General features: G+C 55.6%; 2 protein-coding genes across 2 annotated transcripts in view; one reads left to right on the top strand and one right to left on the bottom strand.

The window, feature by feature from the left end:
- The window catches only part of MYH7B (myosin heavy chain 7B), a 45,013-nt gene extending 31,963 nt beyond the window's left edge, over positions 1 to 13,050 (top strand). Inside the window, exons 23-37 of the mRNA XM_034786972.1 lie at positions 335 to 724; positions 1,349 to 1,475; positions 2,408 to 2,526; positions 4,352 to 4,548; positions 6,456 to 6,805; positions 7,888 to 8,012; positions 8,723 to 8,838; positions 9,071 to 9,263; positions 9,473 to 9,676; positions 10,013 to 10,138; positions 10,847 to 11,017; positions 11,162 to 11,266; positions 11,834 to 11,929; positions 12,360 to 12,497; positions 12,927 to 13,050. Coding sequence (XP_034642863.1) covers positions 335 to 724; positions 1,349 to 1,475; positions 2,408 to 2,526; positions 4,352 to 4,548; positions 6,456 to 6,805; positions 7,888 to 8,012; positions 8,723 to 8,838; positions 9,071 to 9,263; positions 9,473 to 9,676; positions 10,013 to 10,138; positions 10,847 to 11,017; positions 11,162 to 11,266; positions 11,834 to 11,929; positions 12,360 to 12,497; positions 12,927 to 12,938 — 2,469 coding nt within the window. The 3' untranslated portion in view covers positions 12,939 to 13,050. The remainder of the gene's footprint in view (positions 1 to 334; positions 725 to 1,348; positions 1,476 to 2,407; positions 2,527 to 4,351; positions 4,549 to 6,455; positions 6,806 to 7,887; positions 8,013 to 8,722; positions 8,839 to 9,070; positions 9,264 to 9,472; positions 9,677 to 10,012; positions 10,139 to 10,846; positions 11,018 to 11,161; positions 11,267 to 11,833; positions 11,930 to 12,359; positions 12,498 to 12,926) is intronic.
- A 1,921-nt stretch (positions 13,051 to 14,971) lies between these two features.
- The window catches only part of TRPC4AP (transient receptor potential cation channel subfamily C member 4 associated protein), a gene marked incomplete in the record, with an annotated part of 81,072 nt that continues 72,281 nt past the window's right edge, over positions 14,972 to 23,762 (bottom strand). The window contains 1 exon segment of the mRNA XM_034786632.1: positions 14,972 to 18,094. Within this exon segment, the coding sequence (XP_034642523.1) occupies positions 17,957 to 18,094 (138 nt within the window).

Below are 23,762 nucleotides of genomic sequence, written 5' to 3'. Positions count from 1 at the left end.
GCTGTCACAGTTTGGGCCTGTCTCACAAAGGGCCAAACCAGAACCCCAGGGCTGGATCTCCCTAGCTATGGGGGTGGGGCTGGGCTTGGAATCCTGACCCAGCTCAGACCCAGCTCTCCAAAGGCTTTAGGGGTGATCGTGTTAGCAGAGTCAGCATTGGGACTGCCGCTGGGACATTAGCCCAGCCCGGGAGCCTGGGGCACTGGCTGCCTGTCCCAGTGGGGTGGCTTGGTGCTGCAGTGAGGCTCTTGCTCCAGCTGGGATGGCGAGGATGCTGGTGCTGCCAGCGTTTTGCCTGGCCCCATAGCACCTGTCACGCTTTGTCCCCCGCCAGGCCCGCATTGAGGAGCTGGAGGAGGAGCTGGAGGCCGAGCGAGCGGCGAGGGCCAAGGTGGAGAAGCAGCGCGCGGAAGTGGCGCGGGAGCTGGAGGAGCTGAGCGAGCGGCTGGAGGAGGCGGGCGGCGTGACGGCTGTCCAGCTGGAGATGAACAAGAAACGGGAGGCAGAGTTCTTGAAGCTGCGCAGGGACCTGGAGGAGGCGACGCTGCAGCATGAGTCGACGGCTGCGGTCCTGCGCAAGAAGCACGCCGACACCGTGGCCGAGCTGGGCGAGCAGATCGACAACCTGCAGAGGGTCAAGCAGAAGCTGGAGAAGGAGAAGAGTGAGATGAAGATGGAGGTGGACGACCTGTCGTCCAACATTGAGTATCTCACCAAGAACAAGGTGAGGGGTTGGGGAGCTGTGAGCAGGGCTGCCCCCACTGGGTGGAACCAGACCTGCTTAGGGGTGGGGGATTAGGGTGCCTGAGAGCGGCTGGAGGCCGAGGCAGGCTCTAAGTTCTAACACGGCAAGTGCAGGTGGTTTGCGCAGGAGCCTGGGGCTCTGAGCTCAGCTCTGATGTTCGCTTGGCCAAGTCACTAACCTCCCTGCCTCCAGCTGCAAGTGAGGATAACGACGCGTACCTGCTCTGTGCTGGGCGGGAGGGGGGGCTCTGAAGCTGCTAAGATCAGAGCAAAGGCTGGAACCATTGGCGTTGAAAGCCCTAGATGCTGCATGTGTGCAGAACAACAGCTGAGCTGTCTGAAGGCAGCTGCAGGTCCTGTTCCTCTACCGAGGGGGACATGCGAGGGTCCCCTACTGGCAGGGCTCTGTGTGAGAGGCTAATGGGAATCCTGTTTTGCATCACTCAGCTGGGTCAGAGAAGGGGGGATGACCCAGTCTCAAACCATAGCCTAGGAGACAGGACAGTTCCCGGGGAGGTGTGTTCAGCAGCTGAGCCTGTTTGGAAGAACAAAGTTGTCTAGCTCAGGGATGCCGATCTGACGCTGCCCTGACTGCTCGCTGCAGGCAAATGCAGAGAAGCTGTGCCGCACGTATGAGGACCAGCTGAGCGAGGCCAAGTCCAAAGTGGATGAGCTGCAGCGCCAGCTGGCCGAAGTGAGCACCCAGCGCGGCCGGCTGCAGACTGAGAACGGTAGGTTCGGAACGCCTTCGCCCAGCTCCGGGACTGGCTGAGAGGGGCCCCGAGGCTGGGCTTGCTAAACCGGGGGTCTGGGATCAGCCACTGGCAGTTTGTCCTGCCTCTTGGAGAGGTCAATGTGCTCTTCTGGCAAAGCGGTGCCCTGAGGAGCTGAGCCGCTGCTGAACGTACCCGCCGGCCCAACTCAAGGCCGGGCAGCGTGGCCAGCCGAGACAGAACAGGAGAGAGTAGTGTCAGCATCAGTGTGGCTATGGAATGTGCCATGACCTCAAGTGTTAACAGCAGGAAGCTATCTGCTGGCAGAGTTCCGCCCCAGCAGTGCAGCTGCTGCCTTTGGGTCCAAGGATGCCAGGCTGGAGCCCCGGCAAGGCTGGGTTCTGCCCAGATTCTCCTGGGATCTGTGCTGAAAGGGCTGAGTGCATCAGGGAGCTGGGACATTAAGCTGAGGTCCCTGCTGCCCAGGTGAGAGATAAAGAGCCCCTGGCACGAGGGATAATAGGCCCATTGCCCAGGCCAACACCCCCCCTACCAGCAAGCCAGGTTCTGCTACCCTAGACCATGTGGGGACCATCCAGGGCCCAGACTAGCTGCCAGCTCCTCTCAGCCTGTCTGAGATCCAACTCATTGCTTGGGGGATGGGAAATGCTAGATAAAGTCCATTTTGACTGACTCTGAGCTAGTGATGGGCCATAACTGCAAGGCCGGGTCCAGACTCCTCCAGCTCGGCGGGAGCTCAGAGATGGGCTCAGGCCTATTGCTGTGAGTGAGCACATCACCTTGGGCCCCCTGGAACTGTAGGCAGTTGGGGGTCAGTTCTGCGCCACATTGGTCAGGGGCCCCAGGGAGCTAAAGGACACGAGCACACGGCCTTGCATGGCTTCCATTTGCCCAGCTCCATTGCGGTTGTTTGGCTTTGTCTGCACTAGGGGAGCTAAGCCGGCTGCTGGAAGAAAAGGAGTCGTTTATAAACCAGCTGAGCCGTGGCAAGACTTCGTTTACCCAGACTATTGAGGAACTCAAGAGGCAGCTGGAAGAAGAGACCAAGGTAAGGCTGTGTGATGGAGACGACTGGCTTTCCGGGGCCTCTCTCCTGCGGGAGGGAGGTTTGCTGGCCAGCCAGGAAGGGAGCTGGGCAGCCCAGCAATGCGGATTTGCACCTGAGTCCCTAGAACGGGATGGAAAATCACAGAATCATAGCAGATTAAGGTTGGAAGAGACCGCAGGAGGTCATCTAGTCCAACCCCAACTAAATCATCCCAGCCAGGGCTTTGTCAAGCCGAGCCTTAAAAGCCTCTAAGGATGGAGAGTCCACCACCTCCCGAGGTAACCCATTCCAGTGCTTCACCACCCTCCCAGTGAAATAGTTTTTTCCTAATATCCAACCTAGACCTCCCCCACTGCAACTTGAGACCATTGCTCCTTGTTCTGTCATCTGCCATCACTGAGAACAGCTGAGCTCCATCCTCTTTGGAACCCCCTTTCAGGTAGTTGATGGCTGCTATCAAATCCCCACTCACTCTTCTCTTCTGCAGACTAAATAAGCCCAGTTCCCTCAGCCTCTCCTCGTAAGTCATGTGCCCCAGCCCCCTAATCATTTTAATTGCCCTCTGCTGACTCTCTCCAATTTGTCCACATCCTTTCTGTAGTGGCGGGAGGGCCCAAACTGGACGCAATACTCCAAATGTGGTCTCACCAGTGCCGAATAGAGGGGAATAATCACTTCCCTCGATCTGCTGGCAGTGCGCCTACTAATGCAGCCCAATATGCTCTTAGCCTTCTTGGCAACAAGGGCACACTGTTGACTCATACCCAGCTTCTCGTCCACTGTAATCCCCAGATCCTTTTCTGCAGAACTACCGCTTACCCAATCGGTCCCCAGCCTGTAGCAGTGCATGGGATTCTTCTGTCCTAAGTGCAGGACTCTGCACTTGTCCTTGTTGAACCTCATCAGATTTCTTTTGGCCCAATCCTCTAATTTGTCTAGGTCCCTCTGGACCTTATCCCTACCCTCCACATATCTACCTCTCCCCCCAGCTTAGTGTCATCCATGAACTTGCTGAGGGTGCAATCCATCCCATCATCCAGATCATTAATGAACATGTTGAACAAAACCGGCCCCAGGACTGACCTCTGGGGCACTCCACTTGACACCGGCTGCCAACTAGACATTGAGCCGTTGATCACTAACGGTTGAGCCCAACGATCTAGCCAGCTTTCTATCCACCAAACTGCCAGTCATTGGCCAGACCGACACTGGGCCTGGCCATGCTCAGGGGCACCCAGCCCAGCCAAGCCTGGCAAGGGGCTGAAGCCACTGCTCTGAGCAGGAAAAACATGTCTTGGAGGGTAGCTGTGCAGGGGGGCCTTGGCCAGCACAGACCCTGGGAATAGGACCCTGCGCCTGGTGCTGGGATTGGATCCAACCCTGGTAAGTCGTGAGCAGTCGCTCAGCCCAGGCAGTGGCTTTCTGGGGCCGTGTGTGAAGGGAGCTGGTGGGTGTTGGTCTGTCACCCAGCAGGCTGCTCTCTGCACACCCCCACATGCACCCACGCCACTGCACAACTTGCGGTCAGTCTCAGCAGAGTGGCCAGGGAGGCTGAACCCCCTTCTGCTAGGCTGCCCCTGCAGGGGCAGGAGGGGAGACTGGCACTGCTGCTGCAGGTGCGGGACATGCCCTACACAGAAAGCACCAGTTCCAAGGGCAGCAATCCAGCATCCTTCACTGGAGCTAGACTCCCCGCGCTAAAGGAGGCACTGCCCCAGCCGGTCCCGGCCTTGGGTAGCACTGGTTAAGCGTGAAGACTGACTCCCACCCCAGGCCTGGGCGGAGCCCGCTGCCCATCTCGGCTCTCCTGCCTTCCTCTTTGCAGTCCAAAAATGCCTTGGCTCATGCTCTGCAAGCCTCGCGCCATGATTGCGACCTGCTGCGGGAGCAGTATGAGGAGGAGGTGGAAGCCAAGGGGGAGCTCCAGAGGACCCTGTCGAAGGCCAATGCTGAGGTGGCCCAGTGGAGAACCAAGTATGAGACAGATGCCATTCAGAGGACAGAGGAGCTGGAGGAAGCCAAGTAAGTTCCAGCAAGGTTCATGCACTGCGTGCTGGCTGTTCCATCCTCCTGCTGGAGCCGCTTGGGAGCAGATCTCCTGGGTGGCTGCAGGTCTCTGCAAAGGGATAGGGCACCTCCTGAGCCGACACTCCCATGTATACCTGCAGAGACATCTCTGCGTTCACACAGAGACACAGCCTGGCTCAGCGAACGCCCGCATGCTGGACCCGGCCAAGGGATACGTTGCCTGTTGGCACTGAGTGGGAGAGCAGGGTTCTCTGCCTCAAGCTGCCAACCACCAGTGTTACCCAGGGACTGCCCTGAACGTCCAGCGTGTTGCTCAGTGGGGGCTTGCATGGGGATCTGTGCATAAGCCAACATGTCTATAGGTGCACACACAGCCATGTGCCAAATGGGTTTGCATGGGGGCCGGCAGCTGTCCAAGGGGTGGAGTGGCGTTTGTGGAAGAACATAAGAACGGCCATATGGGGTCAGACCAAAGGTCCATCTAGTGCAGTATCCTGTCTTCTGACAATGCCAAGTGCCCCAGAGGGAATGAACAGAACAGGTAATCATCAAGTGAGCCACCCCCTGCTGCCCATTCCCAGCTTTGGCAAACAGAGGGTAGGGACATCATCCCTGCCCATCTTGCTAATAGCCATTGATGGACCTATCCATGAATTTATCTAGTTCTTTTTTGAATCCTGTTATAGTTTTGGCCTTCACAACATCCTCTGGCAAGGAGTTCCACAGGTTGACTGTGCGTTATGTGAAGAAATACTTCTTTTGTTTGTTTTAAAACTCCTGTCTATTAATTTCATTGTGTGATCCCTAGTTCTTGTATGTAAGTGGGGGAATTGTCCCGCTACTGTGGGGAATTTTCCTGGCTTATATGCTACCCTGGTGGAATTGGCTAGCGAAAGGATCTGAGTCCTCTCTCCCACTCCCTTTACCCAGAGAGGGAGGGCTCCACTTCCCCTCTCCTGTGTGGCAGAGTCCTCGCTCTGGGGCACAGGGACATCACAAACAGCCATCTCTGGAAAGGAAGGGAAGTTCACAGTCTGTCCCTCACATGTCCCAGGCCCTGGCGGTGCTGCAGGGATGCCGCAGGTCAGACACTTGCTCTGGTGGTGGCCATATGCCCTCAGGCTGTAGGTGGCAGGACCCTTCTTCCCAGTGTCGCACCCTCCCTCCTCCCTGCATCTGGGTTACGATCCCCCTCCCAGTGCGTCCTGCAAGATCTCGTGGCTGGGGGTGTCTCCCTGCTCTGGGCCCACTGCCCAGGCTCCCCCTCTCTCTCCCTAGCCGCGCACTGCACTTGGCTCTGGCCTGCTCCAGCTCCACTCTGCCTCAGCGCTGCTCCTCCTGCTCTGCCTCCAGCTCCCTGGGCTGCTCCTCCGGCTCAGCTCCCCAGCTCAGCTCGGGCTCCTGCCCTCTCCTTAGCTCTGCCCCATTCTGGCCCAGGCAGCTCCAGCTCACATGGAGGACAGGACACCCAGCCTCCTGACTCCCTCATTGGCCTGCTTGCCCTGTCAATCAGGCTGACCTGGAGCTTTGGCCTCTCCTCATTGGCCCTGGGGACTGTCAGTCTCATGGTCCTGATTTCTCATCAGCCCTTCCCCCTTCTTTTGGTACTGGGAGAGGGCCAACCCAACCCCTACTGCGTTTAATGAGAGGCCAGCAGCCCCCTTACGTCTGGGTCCAGAACTCCTTCCTTCCTTCCTCTCCGGGTCAGGACAGGAGAATTCAGAGGATGGGCTTGAGCCCAAGTCCATTGAGGACAATGGCAAGATTCCCCGACTCCCCAGGCTTGGAATCAGGCCCCTGTTGATTGAGTTGGCTTGAGGCACATGCCTGCTGGGGTCTGTGTCCACGCGTGGGAGCTGCTGTGCCCAGCCTCTAGCTCACCTTCTAATGGCGGTTGGCAGGAAGAAGCTGGCCATCCGGCTGCAGGAGGCGGAGGAGGCTGTGGAGGCAGCGCATGCCAAGTGCTCCTCCCTGGAGAAGACCAAGCACCGGCTGCAGACGGAGATCGAGGACCTGTCCATCGACCTGGAGAGAGCCAACTCTGCGGCCGCCGCGCTGGACAAGAAGCAGCGCAACTTCGACCGGATCCTGGCCGAATGGAAGCAGAAGTACGAGGAGACCCAGGCAGAGCTGGAATCCTCGCAGAAAGAGTCGCGCAGCCTGAGCACGGAGCTCTTCAAACTCAAGAACGCCTACGAGGAGTCCCTGGACAACCTGGAAACCCTCAAACGCGAGAACAAGAACCTCCAAGGTACAGCCGGGCTCTGGCACCCAGCTCCGCACCCCTGGGGCTGGGCACAGCCGGGCTCCGGCCCTCAGCTCCGCGTCCCTGGGGCTGAGCACAGCCGGGCTCCGGCACCCAGCTCTGCGTCCATGGGGCTGGGTACAGACAGGCTCCGGCCCTGAGCTCCGTGTCTATGGGGCTGGGTACAGACGGGCTCTGGCCCTCAGCTCCGCATCCCTGGGGCTGGGCACAGCTGGGCTGTGGCACCCAGCTCCGTGTCTATGGGGTTGGGTACAGACGGGCTCTGGCCCTCAGCTCTGCGTCCCTGGGGCTGGGCACAGCCAGGTTGCAGCCCTCAGCTCCGCGTCCCTGGGGCTGGGCACAGCCGGGCTCCGGCACTCAGCACCACCCCTCTGCCTGTCCCTGGGGCTGGGCAGTGTTTGTGTCTCTTCCTCCCTGGCTCAGTGTAGAGCACTGCACTAGCAGCACTGCAAGGCAGGGCACTTGCACTATGAACCCCTGAGATAGTCACTTGTGTTGATGAATAGACTTGCCTTCCTCGGCTGGGGTGTGTTTGGCCCCGCCTGGCCCTTGGACGGGTGTGAGTTTGGCCCTGCCTTCCCCTTGGCCCACGTGTGTTTGGCCCTGTGTGGCAGTTTGCACCATCCCAGGCTGGGCTGCTGGACTTGGGGGGCCCCAGGCCCCATCCCGCTGGCTGCTAGTCTGAAATCAGTGGTCGTTCATCGAAGCTGCATTGTGTCCAAGGCAGCATGGGGGCACGCCCAGGCCAGCACTTTGCCCCTGCCCGCTGAGCACAGCCGTGTCTCTGGGCCCACTGGCCAGAGTGGGGGCTTGAGGGGTGGCTGGCAGAGCCCCTGCCCAGCTGCAAGTGCCCAAACAGCCCACTTGAGGGCCTGGGCCTGCAGGTAAGGCTGGGAGGGGTCCAAATCCACATCCCATGACTGCGAGTCTGGCCGTTTGCCATTTGACAGGCAGGCCCAGGATGGGGGGAGGGGGTCGAAGCTGGGGGCTTTGCTTGACGGTCATGGGAAAGCCGGCGGTTAGGGAAACGCAGGCCCTACCTGCTCACGTTCTGGCCTCCTGCCCAGAGGAGATCGCCGACCTGACGGACCAGATCAGCCTGAGCGGCAAGACCATTCATGAGCTGGAGAAGGTGAAGAAGGCCTTGGAGGGCGAGAAGAGTGACATCCAGGCAGCGCTGGAGGAGGCTGAGGTGGGTTTGGGCCACCCTAAGGGAAGGGGTGGGGCTCATGCTAACCAATGCCCCATTCCATGGCCTTGCGCACTGCAATGCCCTGTGCTGCCCCCTCCCTGTGGTGCCCCAGGGCCGGGGCTCCGAACACAGCCCTCTCTTCTGGGGGCCGTCAGCCTGTCAGAAACGCTCTCCAAGCCACTGCTGCCCCGGCACCCCTTCACCCACGTTGCTTTTGGGCAGTCATCAGCCACTCCCCAAACAACCACCCCTGCCCAGCATGATGGCTGCCACCTGCCCAGAGGCCTGTGGGTTCATGGGGGCTGTGGGGCAGGACTCCTGGGCTCTTTCCCTGCTCCGGCACTAACGTGTTCTGTGACCTTGGGCAAGTCACAGCATTTGTCCCTGGGGTTCCCCATTTGCCAGTGGGGGGTTGCAAGGATCCCCAGTGAGCCTGTTGCTCGCAGTGCAGCCAACGGCCGCTGTTCTCTGTGGCTGAGTGCGCGGCCGGCTGGTTCAGCCAGCCAGCACCGGGGCAGAGCGAGGGTTACCACCTCTGACCCAGCAACTCTGCCCCTCGGTCTCTTCGCCCCGCTGCGCCCAGCGCAGGCCGGCTCTAGCACCCGGCCTCTTGGTACAGCCACGTTTTCAAAGGGGAGGCAGGGCCAAAGCCAGCCAGGAGAGGGACCCCACAATGCATGACAGTAATGCTCATCTGCTGCTGCCTGTAGGGGGCGCTGGAGCACGAGGAGAGCAAGACCCTGCGGATCCAGCTCGAGCTGTCCCAAATCAAGGCTGACGTGGAGAGGAAACTGGCCGAGAAAGACGAGGAGTTTGAGAACCTCAGGTAGGGGGGGCCCCGGGCAGGAGCCCTGGCAGTGCCTGCCTGTGACCACCTCCCATTGCTATCTAACCCACGGGCATGGCTTGGCAGAGCTCTCTGCAGAGCTGGCATAACCCCAGGGTAAAGGCAAAGGGCAGTGGGCCCAGGCCGCCTCTGGGTTAGGGGCTCTGGGGCTGGCCCCGAGCAGTAAGCTCTCAGCACTGGCCACGGTGGATTAACCCTTCTCCTCGCGCAGGCGTAACCACCAGCGAGCCATGGACTCCATGCAGGCCACACTGGACGCAGAGGCCAAGGCCAGGAACGAGGCCATCCGGCTGAGGAAGAAAATGGAGGGCGACCTGAACGAGATGGAGATCCAGCTGAGCCATGCCAACCGCCAGGCCGCTGAGTCCCAGAAACTTGTCCGGCAGCTCCAGGCCCAAATCAAGGTCAGTGGGGGGCAGGGCTCCAGCTGCTGCGCTGGGTGGGGGTGATTACAGCGCTCTGGAGTTGTCCTATGCCCCAGCTGAAGGCAGAGCCAGCTGGTGCACCAGCCCGAAGCTGATGGCCCCGGGCCTGCATCCAGCCACTCTCTGGGTGGATTAGGCCCTGTCCATCTCCCTCCCCCCTTGACTGTGTGTGTGGCCACTGTGGGCAGGACTTGCAGATCGAGCTGGATGACACCTTGCGCCACAACGATGACCTGAAGGAGCAGGCGGCAGCCCTGGAAAGGCGCAACAACCTGCTGCTGGCCGAGGTGGAGGAGCTGCGGGCAGCGCTGGAGCAGGCCGAGCGGGGCAGGAAGCTGGCTGAGCAGGAACTGCTGGAGGCCACCGAGAGAGTCAACCTGCTGCACTCCCAGGTGAGCGGGAGCCTGCGCAGGCCCAGCCCATAGGACAGGGGGGCACACACAGGGCAGTTTGCTGGGCCCCTTCACCCCACACAGCACAGCGCTCCGGGCCACTGAGCTGCGAGGGCCAAGCTCCAGGCCCTTCCACACTGTGAGGACAGAGACTTTGGAGGTGACTGGAACCAGCCAAGGCCCTGCTACTGCCCAGCCCAGTCCAGTCTGGGCCTGCCCTGTGGAAACAGCTCTGTGCCACCCACCCCCATTTGAACAGCCCACCCTGCCCCTGTGCAAACAGCCCCAGCCCTGTCCCATCCCACCGCGAATAACCCGGCCCTGTTGCTGCTCCAGAACACAGGCCTGATTAACCACAAGAAGAAGATAGAGGCGGACCTCGCCCAGCTGAGCTCAGAGGTGGAGGAGGCCGTGCAGGAGTGTCGCAACGCTGAGGAGAAGGCCAAGAAAGCCATTACCGACGTAAGGGAGCGGTGAGGGGGGGGGGTGCTGGCCGCAGGCTCAGCAAGCAGGCGGGGCCCTCAGGGAAAGGCCCTGCGTGGTCATGCACCCTGGTGCTGCAGCAGGCCGGTATTCATAGAGTCCATGGCCAGAAGGGACCACTGTGATCCCCTTGTCTGAGCTCCTGTATAACAGGCCAGAGACGGACCCCCCCAAGAGCAGAACGTGTAGAAAAACACCCAGTGCTGATTCAAAACCTGCTGTGCTGGAGCCTCCCCCAGGGCCCTTGGTAAATTGTTCCAGTGGGTAATTCCCCTCCCTGGTAAACACTGCCGCCGTATTTCCAGTCTGAATGGGTCTAGCTTCAGCTCCTAGCCCCTGGATCCTGTTAGACCTTCCTCTGCTAGACTGAAGAGCCCACTATTAAATATTGGTTCCCTATGCAGGTACTTGCAGACTGGTCAAGTCACCCCGAACCATCTCTTTGTTAAGCTAAGTTGATTGAGCTCCATGAGGTTCTCACAATAAGGCAGCAGCTCAGGTTGTTCGGGGTTCACTGCTGCCCTCCATGTACCACCTGAGGTGAAGGGGGTGTCATGGATCAGCAGCCGGTGTGGGATGGACAACGAGCCTGCATCCCTCTCCAGCACTCCTGCCAGCGGCACTGATTGATTGCACGAGGCCCGGCCCAGGCACTGACAGACCCCCCACTTCCTTTGGTCCCCTCAGGCAGCCATGATGGCGGAGGAGCTGAAGAAAGAGCAGGACACCAGCGCGCACCTGGAGCGGATGAAGAAGAACATGGAGCAGACCATCAAGGACCTGCAGATGCGCCTGGACGAGGCCGAGCAGATCGCCCTGAAAGGGGGCAAGAAGCAGATCCAGAAGCTGGAGGCCAGGGTAAGTGCTGGCAGGGGCCCCAAGTGCAGACTGGGCTCAGGTGGGGTCTCCTCCCCCGCTGCCAGGCCAGGGCCTGGCCCTCCCAGCTCAGCCTGATCTGGGCAGCTGGGAGCCCAGAGCTGACCGCCCTGCTTCTGCCCACAGGTGCGAGAGCTGGAGGGGGAGCTGGACATCGAGCAGAAGAAGAACGCCGAGACCCAGAAAGGCATTCGCAAATACGAGAGGAGGGTCAAGGAGCTGACCTACCAGGTACAGCCCTGCAGGGCTCCCCTCCCACCAACCCCCACAGCCAGTTCTCTGCCTCCCCCTGCTCCCACACCAGGCTCCCGCTGTCCCCCCCCCCTCCAGGCTCCCAGCCACCATCCCCTGTACTGAGCTCCCAGCCCCACCTGCCTGCCCCTACACAAGACTCCAAGGCCCACCCACACCAGGTGTCAAGCCTCAGCCCCTGCCCTGCAGGAGGCCCCAGTCCCTGGGCACAGCACACGTCACCTGCAAGAAAACCCACAGACTCTTCCAGCCCTCCCAGGGCAACATGGGGCTTCTGGCCTAGTCCCCCAATTCCTCCTGACTTCTGCTGCCCTGGGGTGGCCTCCTCCTTGCCCCAGGGTAGGAAGCAGTGGCTGAGCAGCCTGGGCTCTGTGGGGAGGGGGTGGGGGTCTGTGGCAGTGGATCTTCACTGTGGGTCCATGGGGAGGGAGGATCAGCCAGTAAGGGAAAGTGGGGGAGGGGAAGCTGTGGACAGGCCAGGGGCAGGCAGCAGCCTGGCTGGCAGGGGCTGACGACTCACTAGCAGTCCTGGCTGGGCTCTTTCAGACTGAGGAGGACAGGAAGAACCTGGCACGGATGCAGGACCTGATTGACAAACTGCAGAGCAAGGTCAAGAGCTACAAGCGCCAGTTCGAGGAGGCGGTAAGTGCCAGGCCGAGATCCCACGCCCCTGCCCTCTTAGGCAGGACACACCTGGCCCTTCTCCTGCTGGGCTGGAGCCTGGACCCCTCTCCTGCCAGGGCTCAGCCTGCTCCTGAATAGCCTGGGCTTCCCCATGGCCCAGCACTGGGACCAGAGCGAACCCAAGGCCCAAGCCAGCCGGGGTCCTCGCCACTCCGGTGGGGAGCCCTCCTTGCAGCAGAGGTGTGAGCATGCTGGCAGGACCGGAGGGGACAATTGTACCAGCCCTGCCAATGCCCTGCCCAGTCTGTGGAGGGGGCCTATGATCCCAGCACCGCCCCCTGTTGAGGGAGATGTACAAAGCTGCCCAGGAAGTGAGGGGCTGGCACCTCAGTCCAGGCCATGGCTTGTCTTTGGAGAGTCTTGACCCCCTTTGCACTGCCGGGCGCAGGAGCAGCAGGCCAACTCCAACCTGGTGAAGTACCGCAAGGTGCAGCACGAGCTGGATGACGCCGAGGAGCGGGCCGACATCGCTGAGACGCAGGTGAACAAGCTGCGCTCCCGCACCAGGGACGTCATCACCTCCAAGGTAAGGCACTTGCTGCAGAGCCTGGCTCTGCGGAGCACGGGGGGGGGGCCCAGTGAGGCCCGAACTAACCCGGATGTGGACCCTGAGAAGGGAAGGGGAGGGGCAGAGAAGCTGTCCGCGGCTACAGCCAGCTCCATGGGCAGCAAGTCCCACAGCTGCAGGCTTATCAAATGGGCCCACAGACCCCCGCTCTTCTCACCTGCCAGGCCCCCTGGGGCCAGGCTGAGACCAGCCAGGAGGAGCTGCTGCATCGGGCCAGGTCCATGCATGGGAACAGCAGCCACTCCAGGGAGTGAGCCATGTACCTCGACTCAGAGAGGTGCCTGGCCCAGACCTCTGCAGAGGGCGCTGCCGCTGGCAGGATGGTTGCGCCCTGCTCCACCCCAGCAAGGCAAACATCCTGAGTCCGTGTTTCTTTTCTGTTGCCAGCACGAGGAGTAGGAGCCGCAGCACCCGCCCCACCACCATCACACCTGCCTGTTGTGTGTTAGGTGCAACTGGCTGCAACAGTCATTGCATCTCTGTGCTGAGTGAATAAACAGCTTCCAAAGAGCACAGGCTCCTTGCCGTCTGTGGGGTGGGAGGAAAGCCCCAGGGGGGCTCTGCGCACAGGGGCTTACATCAGCCCAAGAACGGTTGGCAGCAGGCCTGCGAGAGGAATGTGCCAAGAGCTAGGCAGCAAGGAGAACTGAGGCAGGGAGTTTGCTACCAGCTAGGACCTAGTTATCCTTTGGGATCAGCCCCAGAGGGGACTGTGGGGGGCTGCCTGACAGCACACATGGCTGTGCGGGGAGCAGCCCGCTGGAGGACATGGGAGCAAAGGACGGGACCATGGAGAATTTGGTACTAACCATTAACTCTGGTTTAGATCGCCCAGACCAGCTCCAGTACCCAGGTTCGTATCCCTGTGGCGAACAAACCCCAGCTGTCATTTAGCCCCTACGAGCAGCACTGGCTGGGAAGTCCCAACCCTCAGTAGAACAGGCCCAACTTTGGCAGCAGCTCAGCAAACTACGCTGGCTCCCCAACACGGTGCTTCAGCCCTGCTGCTGCTCGAGGGGGACACGAGCCAGGGGAGCGGCAAGATCAGTTATTGGAGCAGGCCCCAGGAGGAGCCAAAGGAGTGGCTATTTCAGTGCAGAGCCAGGTCCATTGTTGGAAGAGCTCCCGTTACCCCTGCCCCAAGGCTGCCTTTGTCAGGACACAGTAAGGCAGCGACTGGGGCAACGTTCTAGTATCTCAGACGCGTGACTCACGTTCACGTCCCGAGACTGTTTTTTGCAGTAAGCCTGGCCTGACTCTGTCCTCAGGGCGAGGGAACAATCCCAAGTGGCATTGGAGGGAGAGGGGAACGCAGGGCTGCTGAGGTTCCCAAGCTGCAATTCCAGAGTCAGATCAGATATTGAAGGGGAAACTACTGCAAACCATGCTCCTGTTCTCCAGCTGCAAGGAGTGGGGAGACGCTGCTGAACAGGCCCTTTTCCTGGGGCTGCATGGACAAATCCACGCAGAGTAAGGGTGCAGCTCCGCTGCAATAAAACACCCACAACTGGCCTGTGGCAGCTGATGCAGGCTCACGTTGCTATTAAATTGCAGTGGAGACATTCAGGCTCAGAGCCTGGGCTCTAGCGTGAGCCAGAAGGTCTGATATAGGCCAGCCATGGGTGTGGTGTTGCAGTGTAGACAGCCCCCAAGAGGGCAGGGCTTTAGTCTCCCTTTCTCTGCTCTGCAGGGCAGTTCCCAAGGAGGCAGCACTCAAGGGCATTTAAAACCCTGGAGAAACAGAGGGCAACAGAAGAGCCCTGCTAGGCTCAGCCAGTTTTTGTGTTCCCCTGTGCCTGAAACAGCCCTCCTTCCCCTATGTGTGAGGCAGCCTCCCACTCCTCAGGGCCCACCTAGCAGCTGGCTTTATTTACCCCCATCTTTGCTCAGCCTCTCCCCGCACCCACCTGGCCGCTGCGGCAGGAGACTTTCCAAGACAGCCATTGCTCAGAAGCGCTTTCTCCTGTTCACAGGTGTTGGCAGTTGTTTAGACAGTGAGTTTTTTGGGGTCACCACCCTGGGCCTTGCAAGTGTGCAAGGCAGTGGGCAGGCTTACGGTGCTCTAGACAAGTAAGGTCACTGCATAAGGCCCTACCCACCAGTGGTTCAGAAATGGGGTACATTGAACTGCATGCAGACTGTCTGGACCTGGTTTACATAACTTGTGCACAGCCAAATTGTGCAAGGGATGAGTGTTCAAAAGTGTCAAAGTGTCAAACACTCACCCACCATCCAGCAGGGAGTTTAGACTTCAGCCGAGAGAGCACCCAAGGCAGGGGCGAACACCAGAGCGAGCACAATGCCAACGAACCCACAGGCATTTGGAGAGGACCACAACCTAAGAGGGAGCGTTGCACTCAAGCAGGGATGGGGCATAGATCCTATCACCACAGTAGGCCAGACCCATATAAAGAAAGACATCTCTCCACCCATTTCTTTTAAAATAGAGTTCTTTAATAGTTTCCATTTAATACGCTTGTTTGCAGTTAGTAAAATGGCAATAATCCGGGCAGCAAAAACCTCAGCAATGCATTTGGGATAGTGCAGAATTCCAGGAACATTAACCAGCTGGGATCCCACCGCCACCCCCAACAGTCCCAACGGAGCTGCTGAAAACCACACTAACGACAGCAGCAACATCAGCGAGCTCTCTGGTCCATCACGTTAACATTCCTGCCCTCACACCATTCCTCTGAGACATTTTCATTGAATAACAGGTTGCTACCACAGTAGGAATGAAGGATCGAGCCACCTCTGGCCACTTGCAGGGTAGGTTTATACGAGCGGCTAATGCCAACGAAGAGTTCCATGGAAGCCAAGAGAGCAGGAGTGTGAGCTTTAACCCCAGCCTATTTAGTGCCTTAAAATAAAGCTAAAAAAATTGTTAGAAACGCTCAGTTTATGAAGGATCCTCTGTCCTTTCACATAAATCAGACAGAGCCTTCCCTCCAGGGAGACCAGACCAGCTCAGCTCCTTCACGGGAGGAGAGATTGCTTCTGTGCACCTGTCCGAACCAAGCCAGTTCAATCAGAACCAAGTGATGAAAGAGCCTGGCTCCAAGCTCAGTCCCTGGAGCTGCTAAAACACATGATGAGGGGGATGTCTAAAACAAGGGCAAACAGCTTGGCCCCTACCTGCAAGTTCCAGAAATACACAGATTAAGTTAAGAGTAAAATCTATTCTCTGCAGATTTATAGCATCAATCTTTGGATGTAACAATTAGCTGGATTAGGGAAAAGGCATTCTTGTAACTTCAATGCCTTCTCATCTGAAGCATTTATTTTTAAGTGTACATCTATTACAGTTAAGAATAAGCAAAGATTCACAAACCCACAAATATCCCAAGAAAAACAAACAAGGACAGATGGAAAAGAAATTTGCTCCCGAGGGAAAGCTGATGAAGAGAGTTGCAGCTGCCATGGCAAAAGGTTCTCCCAATGTGTCGACTGGTTTTGGAGGAATGGCATCTACTGGAGCTGTGTGTTTAAGTAAAATCTCCCTAGGGGAAGGAAATCCCGCAGGGGGAAGACATTAATAGCTCCTTATAAACTCGGTTAAAGCTCCAGTTGGATGCACTGGCTCAGCAGTTTTGGAACTTGTTGGCCCCTTGCTCCTGACTCTCCGTTTTATCGGTCAGCCTGAATGTGAACCGCACGGGGCGGATTAAGACTAGCCTGGGCATTGCAGCATTCACTCAGTTCTAACAGTGTAGCCATTTCAAAGACGACTTCAATTACAAGCAGGTCAACACTCTTCAGAATCAAGTTTTTCAGACGGTACAATCCAATGTCAGGGGCTGACCATCTGCCCTGCACGTTCAAACCCTGCTTCAGGGATCCAAAGATTTGTATCCCCTTTGCTGGCAAAGGTCCTACACGTTAAGACAACCATTGTGTGTCTGTGCCCAGACTGGCTACACTGTAGTTGCTCTCCTTTCCTTCTGGTTGCAGATCAAGTCTTGGGGAAGGAGGTGCTGGTCACAGAAGGGGAGGACACTGCAAGTCAGGGATACCCTCACTTGCACTCACTGCAATATGTTTGAAGGATGTTTCCCAGTGGCTGTCTGAGCTACCAAATATTAGTGTAAACTTAACATCTAAATAATTAAAATTCACATGTACAATTTGGGGGAAGAATAGGAAAACGGGTCTCAATGTAAGCCACAGAGGCACGAGATTTGCTTTAAATGCAGCGGCTCAACACTGCACTGACTTATTTCATTCCAAGAAATCTCGGGCCACATCCAGCACCTGCCTTTGAACGACCTGGTCTGATGCTGTTGATTAGGAATCGCAAGCTCAGGCAAAGCAGACAGATTTTTGCCAAACTTGTTTTTTAAAAACGTACTTTACAAAGTGATTTTGACCAAAGGGTCTTTTATTCCCAGCATCTAGCAGTGTTACTGTGATTAAAACAACAACTCGAGGAAAAATCTGACACCTACAAGTAAATATTGCACTTCAAAATTAATGTTGGTAGGCGGATTCAAGGTATTGAAGACTGCAAGCTTAGACTCCGGTGTTAGGTTTCCAGTTAGCACTAGCCGTGTTCAAGGATGGAGAACCTTGCAGCAAAAGCAGTGCTCCTGAAGGCAATTTTAAAACCAGATTAGGAACCCAAGAAGGGACAAGCCACAAGTTTAAAAATCAGTCAATTTTAATGTGTTAATGCCTGGTCAAAGCTAGTCCCCAGACTGCAATTTCCTCCTCACTGAAACGTTGCTGCTCTCTGCAGCACTGTAGAACCCCTTCCGACAGGAAGGAGCCACTGGAGGAGAGCAGGAGCAGAGGTTACCTCCTAATGGAACAGCACAGACAGACAGCCGTGGGCTAAACAGATTTATCACCAAACAATCCAAAAGTGGATGGTAAAAAGGTGAACAGAGCTACAGCATCCAGGAATTCAAAACCACACCCAATCTAACCCACCCTGATCCCCACAGCCCGACACACCCAACCCTGAAAAGACTGCGCCTAGTAGATGTGTGGGGGACATCTGCATGCGTTTGGCCTATCAGGCCTTGGTTTGGACGGCCTGGGGCCTTTCCTGTGCTTTTTAACCTGCTAATTCGGGTGGCCACAAGGAGAAGCCACAACTAATGTGGAGTATCCTTGTCTAGCCACGCTACACTGGGGGTGCCAGAAAAAGGCTAGTTTTTGCAGGTGATTATTTTTATCCCAAAACAACTGGAAGCTCCGTCCCTGAATATGTCGCCCAGATAGCTTACGAAGTCCTGTCCTTCAGAGATCAGAGGTGGGGAAAGAGTCTTTAACAAAGCAGTAACATCCATGGTTCCAAGCCTGCGCACGCACACACACACACACACACACACACACACACACTACGCAACGTATCCCTGAAAATCCATCTGCCAGATACCCTCCAAGCGCTGTCCATTCGAAGCCAGTCTGAAGAATCACTCCTCAGTAAAATCTCTGTCAATGTCCATATACGCCTCGTCAATATAGCTAACTATGGCACAGGGTGATGTCCGGTCGGGACTAAGCAGTATAGATACAGTCTCTTTCCAGTAGGTAAAACTAATACATGAACTCTGTGGAGAGAGAGAGAGAGAGAAAGTCTAATTAGGTGACAGGCCGCAAATAACCCTGAAGTTCATTAGCGTGAACCTGAGTTGCCCCCAAAATATGAGCTATGAACATGAACCAGATCTCCCTTCTCCTGTGCACCAAGGAGAGAGAAACCTGAAAGTCATCTTACATTCAGCTCTGATTTTCTCACCAGGCCAACATCATAACCGTCAGTTTACCATTACTCCTACTCAGCTTTAGGAAAGCTATCCCACACAATGGAAATGTATCCAGCACAAACCAGATGATGCTTGTCTGTACAGGTTTCAAGAGTAGCAGCCGTGTTAGTCTGTATCCACAAAAAGAACAGGAGTACTTGTGGCACCTTAGAGACTCAAATAAATTTGAGTCTCTAAGGTGCCACAAGTACTGCTGTTCTTGTCTGTACAGAAGCCAGCCTGCACCAAAACATATCTGTATAAAAGATTAATATTGGAAGCAGTACTTTGTTTTTATAGCACCCCAAACCACAAGGCTCTTCCTTTCTTGTTGTCCCACAGCGGAGACAATATTTATAAAAACAGAACAAACTCCTCCTCCTCCAACCAGACAATGGTAGAGGGGATCCAGCCAAGGAAAGCAGAAAAGGTGCAACAGTCCCACTAGATCTGCACTGAGAAGGGGATGGCAAGGGGAGCCAACTCCACTGCCAGACCTACTGCAGTAGGAGGCATTAAGGTGCGGAATAGGGATCCCTGCAGTGCATGCGGTCAATGGAGAGACTCATTAAGATGGACCTACCCCACTAGACTTTAGCAGGCCAGCAGTGCACCTTCTAGTCCAGGTGTAGGTGGGCAGGTGGAAAAACACAGGGCCAGAGTGAGATGAACAAGCCCGAGCATGGCAGCCAGCTCAGGGTGTGCATGACTGGCAGTGAGCTTCACGGGGTGAAGATTAATTTGACAGGACAGAGGGGCTACTGCCTAAGGAAGAGGTCTCTATGTGACAGGCCGTAGAGCTGCATGCAATGCACAGAACCTGCTGACACAGACAAGGCGACAGGCCTCTCCCAGACTGCAGGAGCAGCCAACATACTGCCCCAGTACTCTAAGGTCCGAAGCATGGTCCTGTCTCCTAGGGCCTGTTCGCTCACAACGGGGTAGCAGGCATCTACCCCTGCTGTGGCACAGCTCCGCTCCCACTCCCTGGCAGGTTGGCAGCAGGGTAGGTGGGCATGAGGCAGAGTACTCCAACAGCCCACACAAAGAAAGCCACATAGGCCTGAGGTGATGGCTCTGTCCCCTTATGCAGAGAGCAAGCCAGGGGGCGGGGAGGGCACAGGCTGGGGCACTGCTTCTGCCAAGGACGTGACAGCTGTGAGGAAAGGCAAGTTGTGCTGCCATGCGCACAGTGGAGCATACGGCTTCCCTTACACAGCGAACAGGACCAATCCGGAGAACTCTGTTTCTGTTCACATGCGGGATTTTTGCCTGGTCTACCGCAACAAGCACGCTCTCCTATGGTATCCGAGTCAGGCAGCTTGAGGCAGTCTGCACTGGTGATAACCAGTTATATGGTTCAACCCCAGGCCCAACTGGAGCTGAGACACCGTCACCCTCCACCTGAACAGCTGCATATGCACAGCGCAGGCACTGGATTAAGTGCACATTTTCATTAACATCATAGATCCGTCAGTTCCTTCATATGGCAGACAAGGCACCAAGAGAGCAACGCAATGGTTATGGCAGACAATACCGTACTCTCACATAGACCGCTCTCAGCTGGTGCCTACATGAGAAGGACCAGGCATGCCAGCGTGTCAGTTTCAAGAGAGAGGATGGACGGACAGCCATGTGCCAAGCTGAAGTGGAACACAACAATGGCAGAGCGATATGCTATGGCAGTTTCAGAGATGTGCTAGCATCTCTAGCAAGACACTAAAGCACACAACGAGAAGCAGTCATTGTGTATTAACTGCACAAGCAGATAAGACCATGCAATGCCTGTGCACTGCAAGGAGCTCCATTGTGCACTGAGCGCTCTACAGGCTTGAAGACTGGTTTTAGTTTGTAATTCAGCTCCAGCAAGGAATGCCAAGCAGAAGTAAAGATCAGAAACTTCTCAAAGAAATTGCATGCAGGATAAACTCAGCTCCTGCCCATCGCCGCATCCTTCCACTGTCTCTCCCTCTTCCATTCAAGTGCCTCACCTTACCGTCCCAGGCCCTTCTAGCTATGTCCCCTCCCAGCCCAGGCACATGGCTTTAGTTGTCTCAGGTAAGGAACACAGGCTATTACGCAAGCTTGCTAGCCTGCTCCTAGGATAACAGCTGTTTGAGGGGACTCCGGAGTGGGGCTTTGCTTACCCGAGTTAATGTACAAAAACCTACACTGATAGATTCTGTAGGGAAACCAACAGAGCCGCATGTTGCAGGCTGCTGACCCAGATTCTTTCTGGTGCCTCGCACCCATTCCAGGCACTTCAGTGGCTAGATGCAACAGCTAACTTACTACTATACAAATAATTGCACAGGTAAGGACACTTATTTCTTAAACATCCATTAAGATGGATTATAGGTAAATATTATACCATCAATACTGGAAGTGAATTATTAGTATTATATATATTACACAAACCATGGGAAAAGAACAAAGGCTGCTAGGTCAAACACTCAGGTTAGGAAGGGTTCCCTGGGTAACCCTAAATCAGCCCTCTCCTGCATGTGTGTTAAGATACAGACGGGTGGGGGAGGGGGGTATCTTATTGGACCAGGTTCTGGTGGTGAGAGAGAGACAAGCCTTCAAGCTATACAGAGCTCTTCCTCAGGGCTGGGAAAAGCACTCAGGGTACATCTACACTAGAAACGCTGCACTTCTGGTGCAGATGCTCTAAGCCGACGCTCTACGTAGTCAGCTTCATGACTCCACCTCCGGCGAGTGGCGGCAGCCATGTTGGCAGGAGAGGCGCTGACTACACTGGCACTTTTCAAGGTGATACAGACTAATTGCAGTTTTACTCACAGGACCCCATTCAGTGCACAGGAGGGACAGTGCGCACTGAATGAAGTGATTCCATCTTTTGATTTCTCATTGTTCAAGGTGGGGCCCAGGCCTTACTGGGCACTATTCAAGCCCTGCTCTGAAGACAGAATTATTAATTTCCTCGTGGGTTTTCTTATGGCACTCATCGCTATAGCACTGAGCGCCTCAAACAATTTATTTTCCTAACACACGGTCATCTAAGAGGTTGGTATTGTAATACAGATTATAAATATCCCATTTTACAGATGGGGTATAGAGACACAGATTAAGGTAAAAATCCTCCAGTAATTGTGGATGCCCAATTTGAGACATGGAGGACCTGATTTTTCAGAGTGCTCAGCATTGTATAGCACTTCATGTAGTCAAACACAGCTCCCAGCGACTGCAGCTGCAAGTGCCCAGCACTTCTGAAAATCAGGCATCAGCGTTTCAAGTTGGGAACACAGAAAATGAGGATCACAGTTAGTGACATCCCTGTGACAGGTCTGATTTAAGGAACTTGCCCAGCACCACACAGGAACTCAGTGGTAGAGGCAGAGAGAATACAATTCCCACTGCTTTAACCATGAGATTGGCCTTACTCTTTCTGCAATGCCCAGCCTCATTCACTACACACCTTCTGTGACCCAAGGGCCTCTCGGTGCCAAGGGGCACAGGAGTGCATAAGGCTTACAGGGGTCCTCAGGGGTCTGGTATTTACTCAAATTTAACAAAAAGGGCCATGTATGGTTTGTGCTCAAAGCCTGTCACAGCGATCATCTTAAATCACTGCAAAGTATGTGTGTGCCTATGTATTATATAGAAAATTATGTTCTTAAAACCAGGCAGTTAATGGCAGCTCACCCAGAGATAACACGCCTTAAGACAGGTTCCACTGGACAGGAGGTGAGAGACACTTCTCTCTCTGGCTGGCCATTGTGTGTCTTCCAATGGGAGTCTATTTGCATGTGAGGAGAAGAAATTAACAGGATTGGGAATGAGGATGCTGTTTACAGGTGGCCCAGTGTACCTAAAGGTGCAGAAAGATGCCCTGGCACCCTTTCTCAGGGGAAGCAAGCTGCCAGCAGGGTTGGATTTATGAAAGGAGGGTCTCAGCCATCCAGGTTGAAAAAGCTGTGAGGAGGACTTTAGGTAAGCAGGGCCTTTTTAGACAAGAGGGCATCTTCTCGGTCAGTTTTAGGCTCTAGAAGGTGTGTTATTATTTTACTGTATGTGTAACTCTGATCCCAGCATTTGTTTGCTATACTTTGACACACTATTCTTTATAAAACAAACAGATTTGTTTATAAAGAAAGCAAGTGTCAGTGCTGCACATGAAGCGGAGCTGTGTCCTAAGGGGTAACTAGTAAGCTGGGCTTGTACTGTTCCTTTGGGAACAACAGGTCTGGTAATTCTGTGAGCGTCCAGTGGAGCAGGGGCTGGACATCGCATGGGGATGCTTGGAATACTCAGGAGTGGGAGTGCGCCTGTTGCTTACCTGCACAAGCACAGCGGAGCCTGCCTAGGCTGAGAGGGGAGTGCTTGTGTTGCCTGTTGCTGGTGGAGACAGGGGGCTGACCGTTGGCAGGCACAGACAACACTTCCTCAGGCTAAGGGCAGGTGGCAGCAAGGTGCCTCGCAGCCCTGGGCACCCCCAGGATGCATCACACCTTCCCACGTCTGCCACAAATGAAGCAGGATCCCACAGACAACAGCCTCTTTCATTACACAACCCTGACTCATCCCCAGAGGAGGTTCTGCCTCTGTGCTGAACGAGGCAGGGGTCCAGTGGGGAAAAAATAGTATGTGATCATGTACTGAAAGAGTATCAATGCATATGCACAAGAGGGCCATGTAAAGGTTGGACCAACAACCTTCATCCTGGCTTTTCCTATCTTTTGAGTGCTTGACTTTGCAACTTCATTTTTAAGCTTTTACGTGGATAATTTCATATGAGGACACATGATGAAAGTTGGTTTTTGGTTTATATATATAAAGAAAACCAAAAACCAACTTTCATCATGTGTCCTCATACGGACACCCCCAGAGTTCATCAGCAGGGCTGGAGCCTTTAGATCCCTGCCCAGAGCTCTGCTGCTGGAGGACAGAGTAACTGGGAGCAGGAATAGTTTGTGGACCAGCACTTGGTGGATGGGACACTTGGCCAGTAGGTTCATAGACATATGCTGACAGCAGAGGGATGGAGAGACTTGGGAACCTTGGGTTCCAATCTAGGCAGCGGAAGGGAGTGTGCTCTGGAACAGGGTTTCTCAGACTTTTGTACTGGTGACCCCTTTCACATACCAAGCCGCTGAGTGTGACTCCCCCCCCTTATAAATATATAAAGAAGTGTTTTTAATCTAAAACCATTATAAATGTTGGAGGTAAAGTGGGGTTTGGGGTGGAGGCTGACAGCTCGCAACCTCCCCACGTAATAACCTTGCGACCCCCTGAAGGGTCCTGACCCCCAGTTAGAGAACCTCTGTTCTAAAATATCCCTTCTTGCTCAGTCCTCTTCAAGCTGTCGCAGTCCTGTCTCTTCCTCCAGCCCGGATCCTTGTCCCAAGCCGGTTCCAGTCTCAACTCCTCAGGCTTCTCAGATCTGTTCCTAGTCTCCTTGCTGAGCCAGTCCTAGCTTCAACCCTCTGTTCTCCTCCATCCCAGTGTCCCC

Source organism: Trachemys scripta, chromosome 12 (genome assembly GCF_013100865.1).
Source record: "Trachemys scripta elegans isolate TJP31775 chromosome 12, CAS_Tse_1.0, whole genome shotgun sequence".
In the NCBI taxonomy this organism is placed as follows: domain Eukaryota; kingdom Metazoa; phylum Chordata; order Testudines; family Emydidae; genus Trachemys; species Trachemys scripta.
This window is presented reverse-complemented; position numbering and strand designations above follow the sequence as displayed.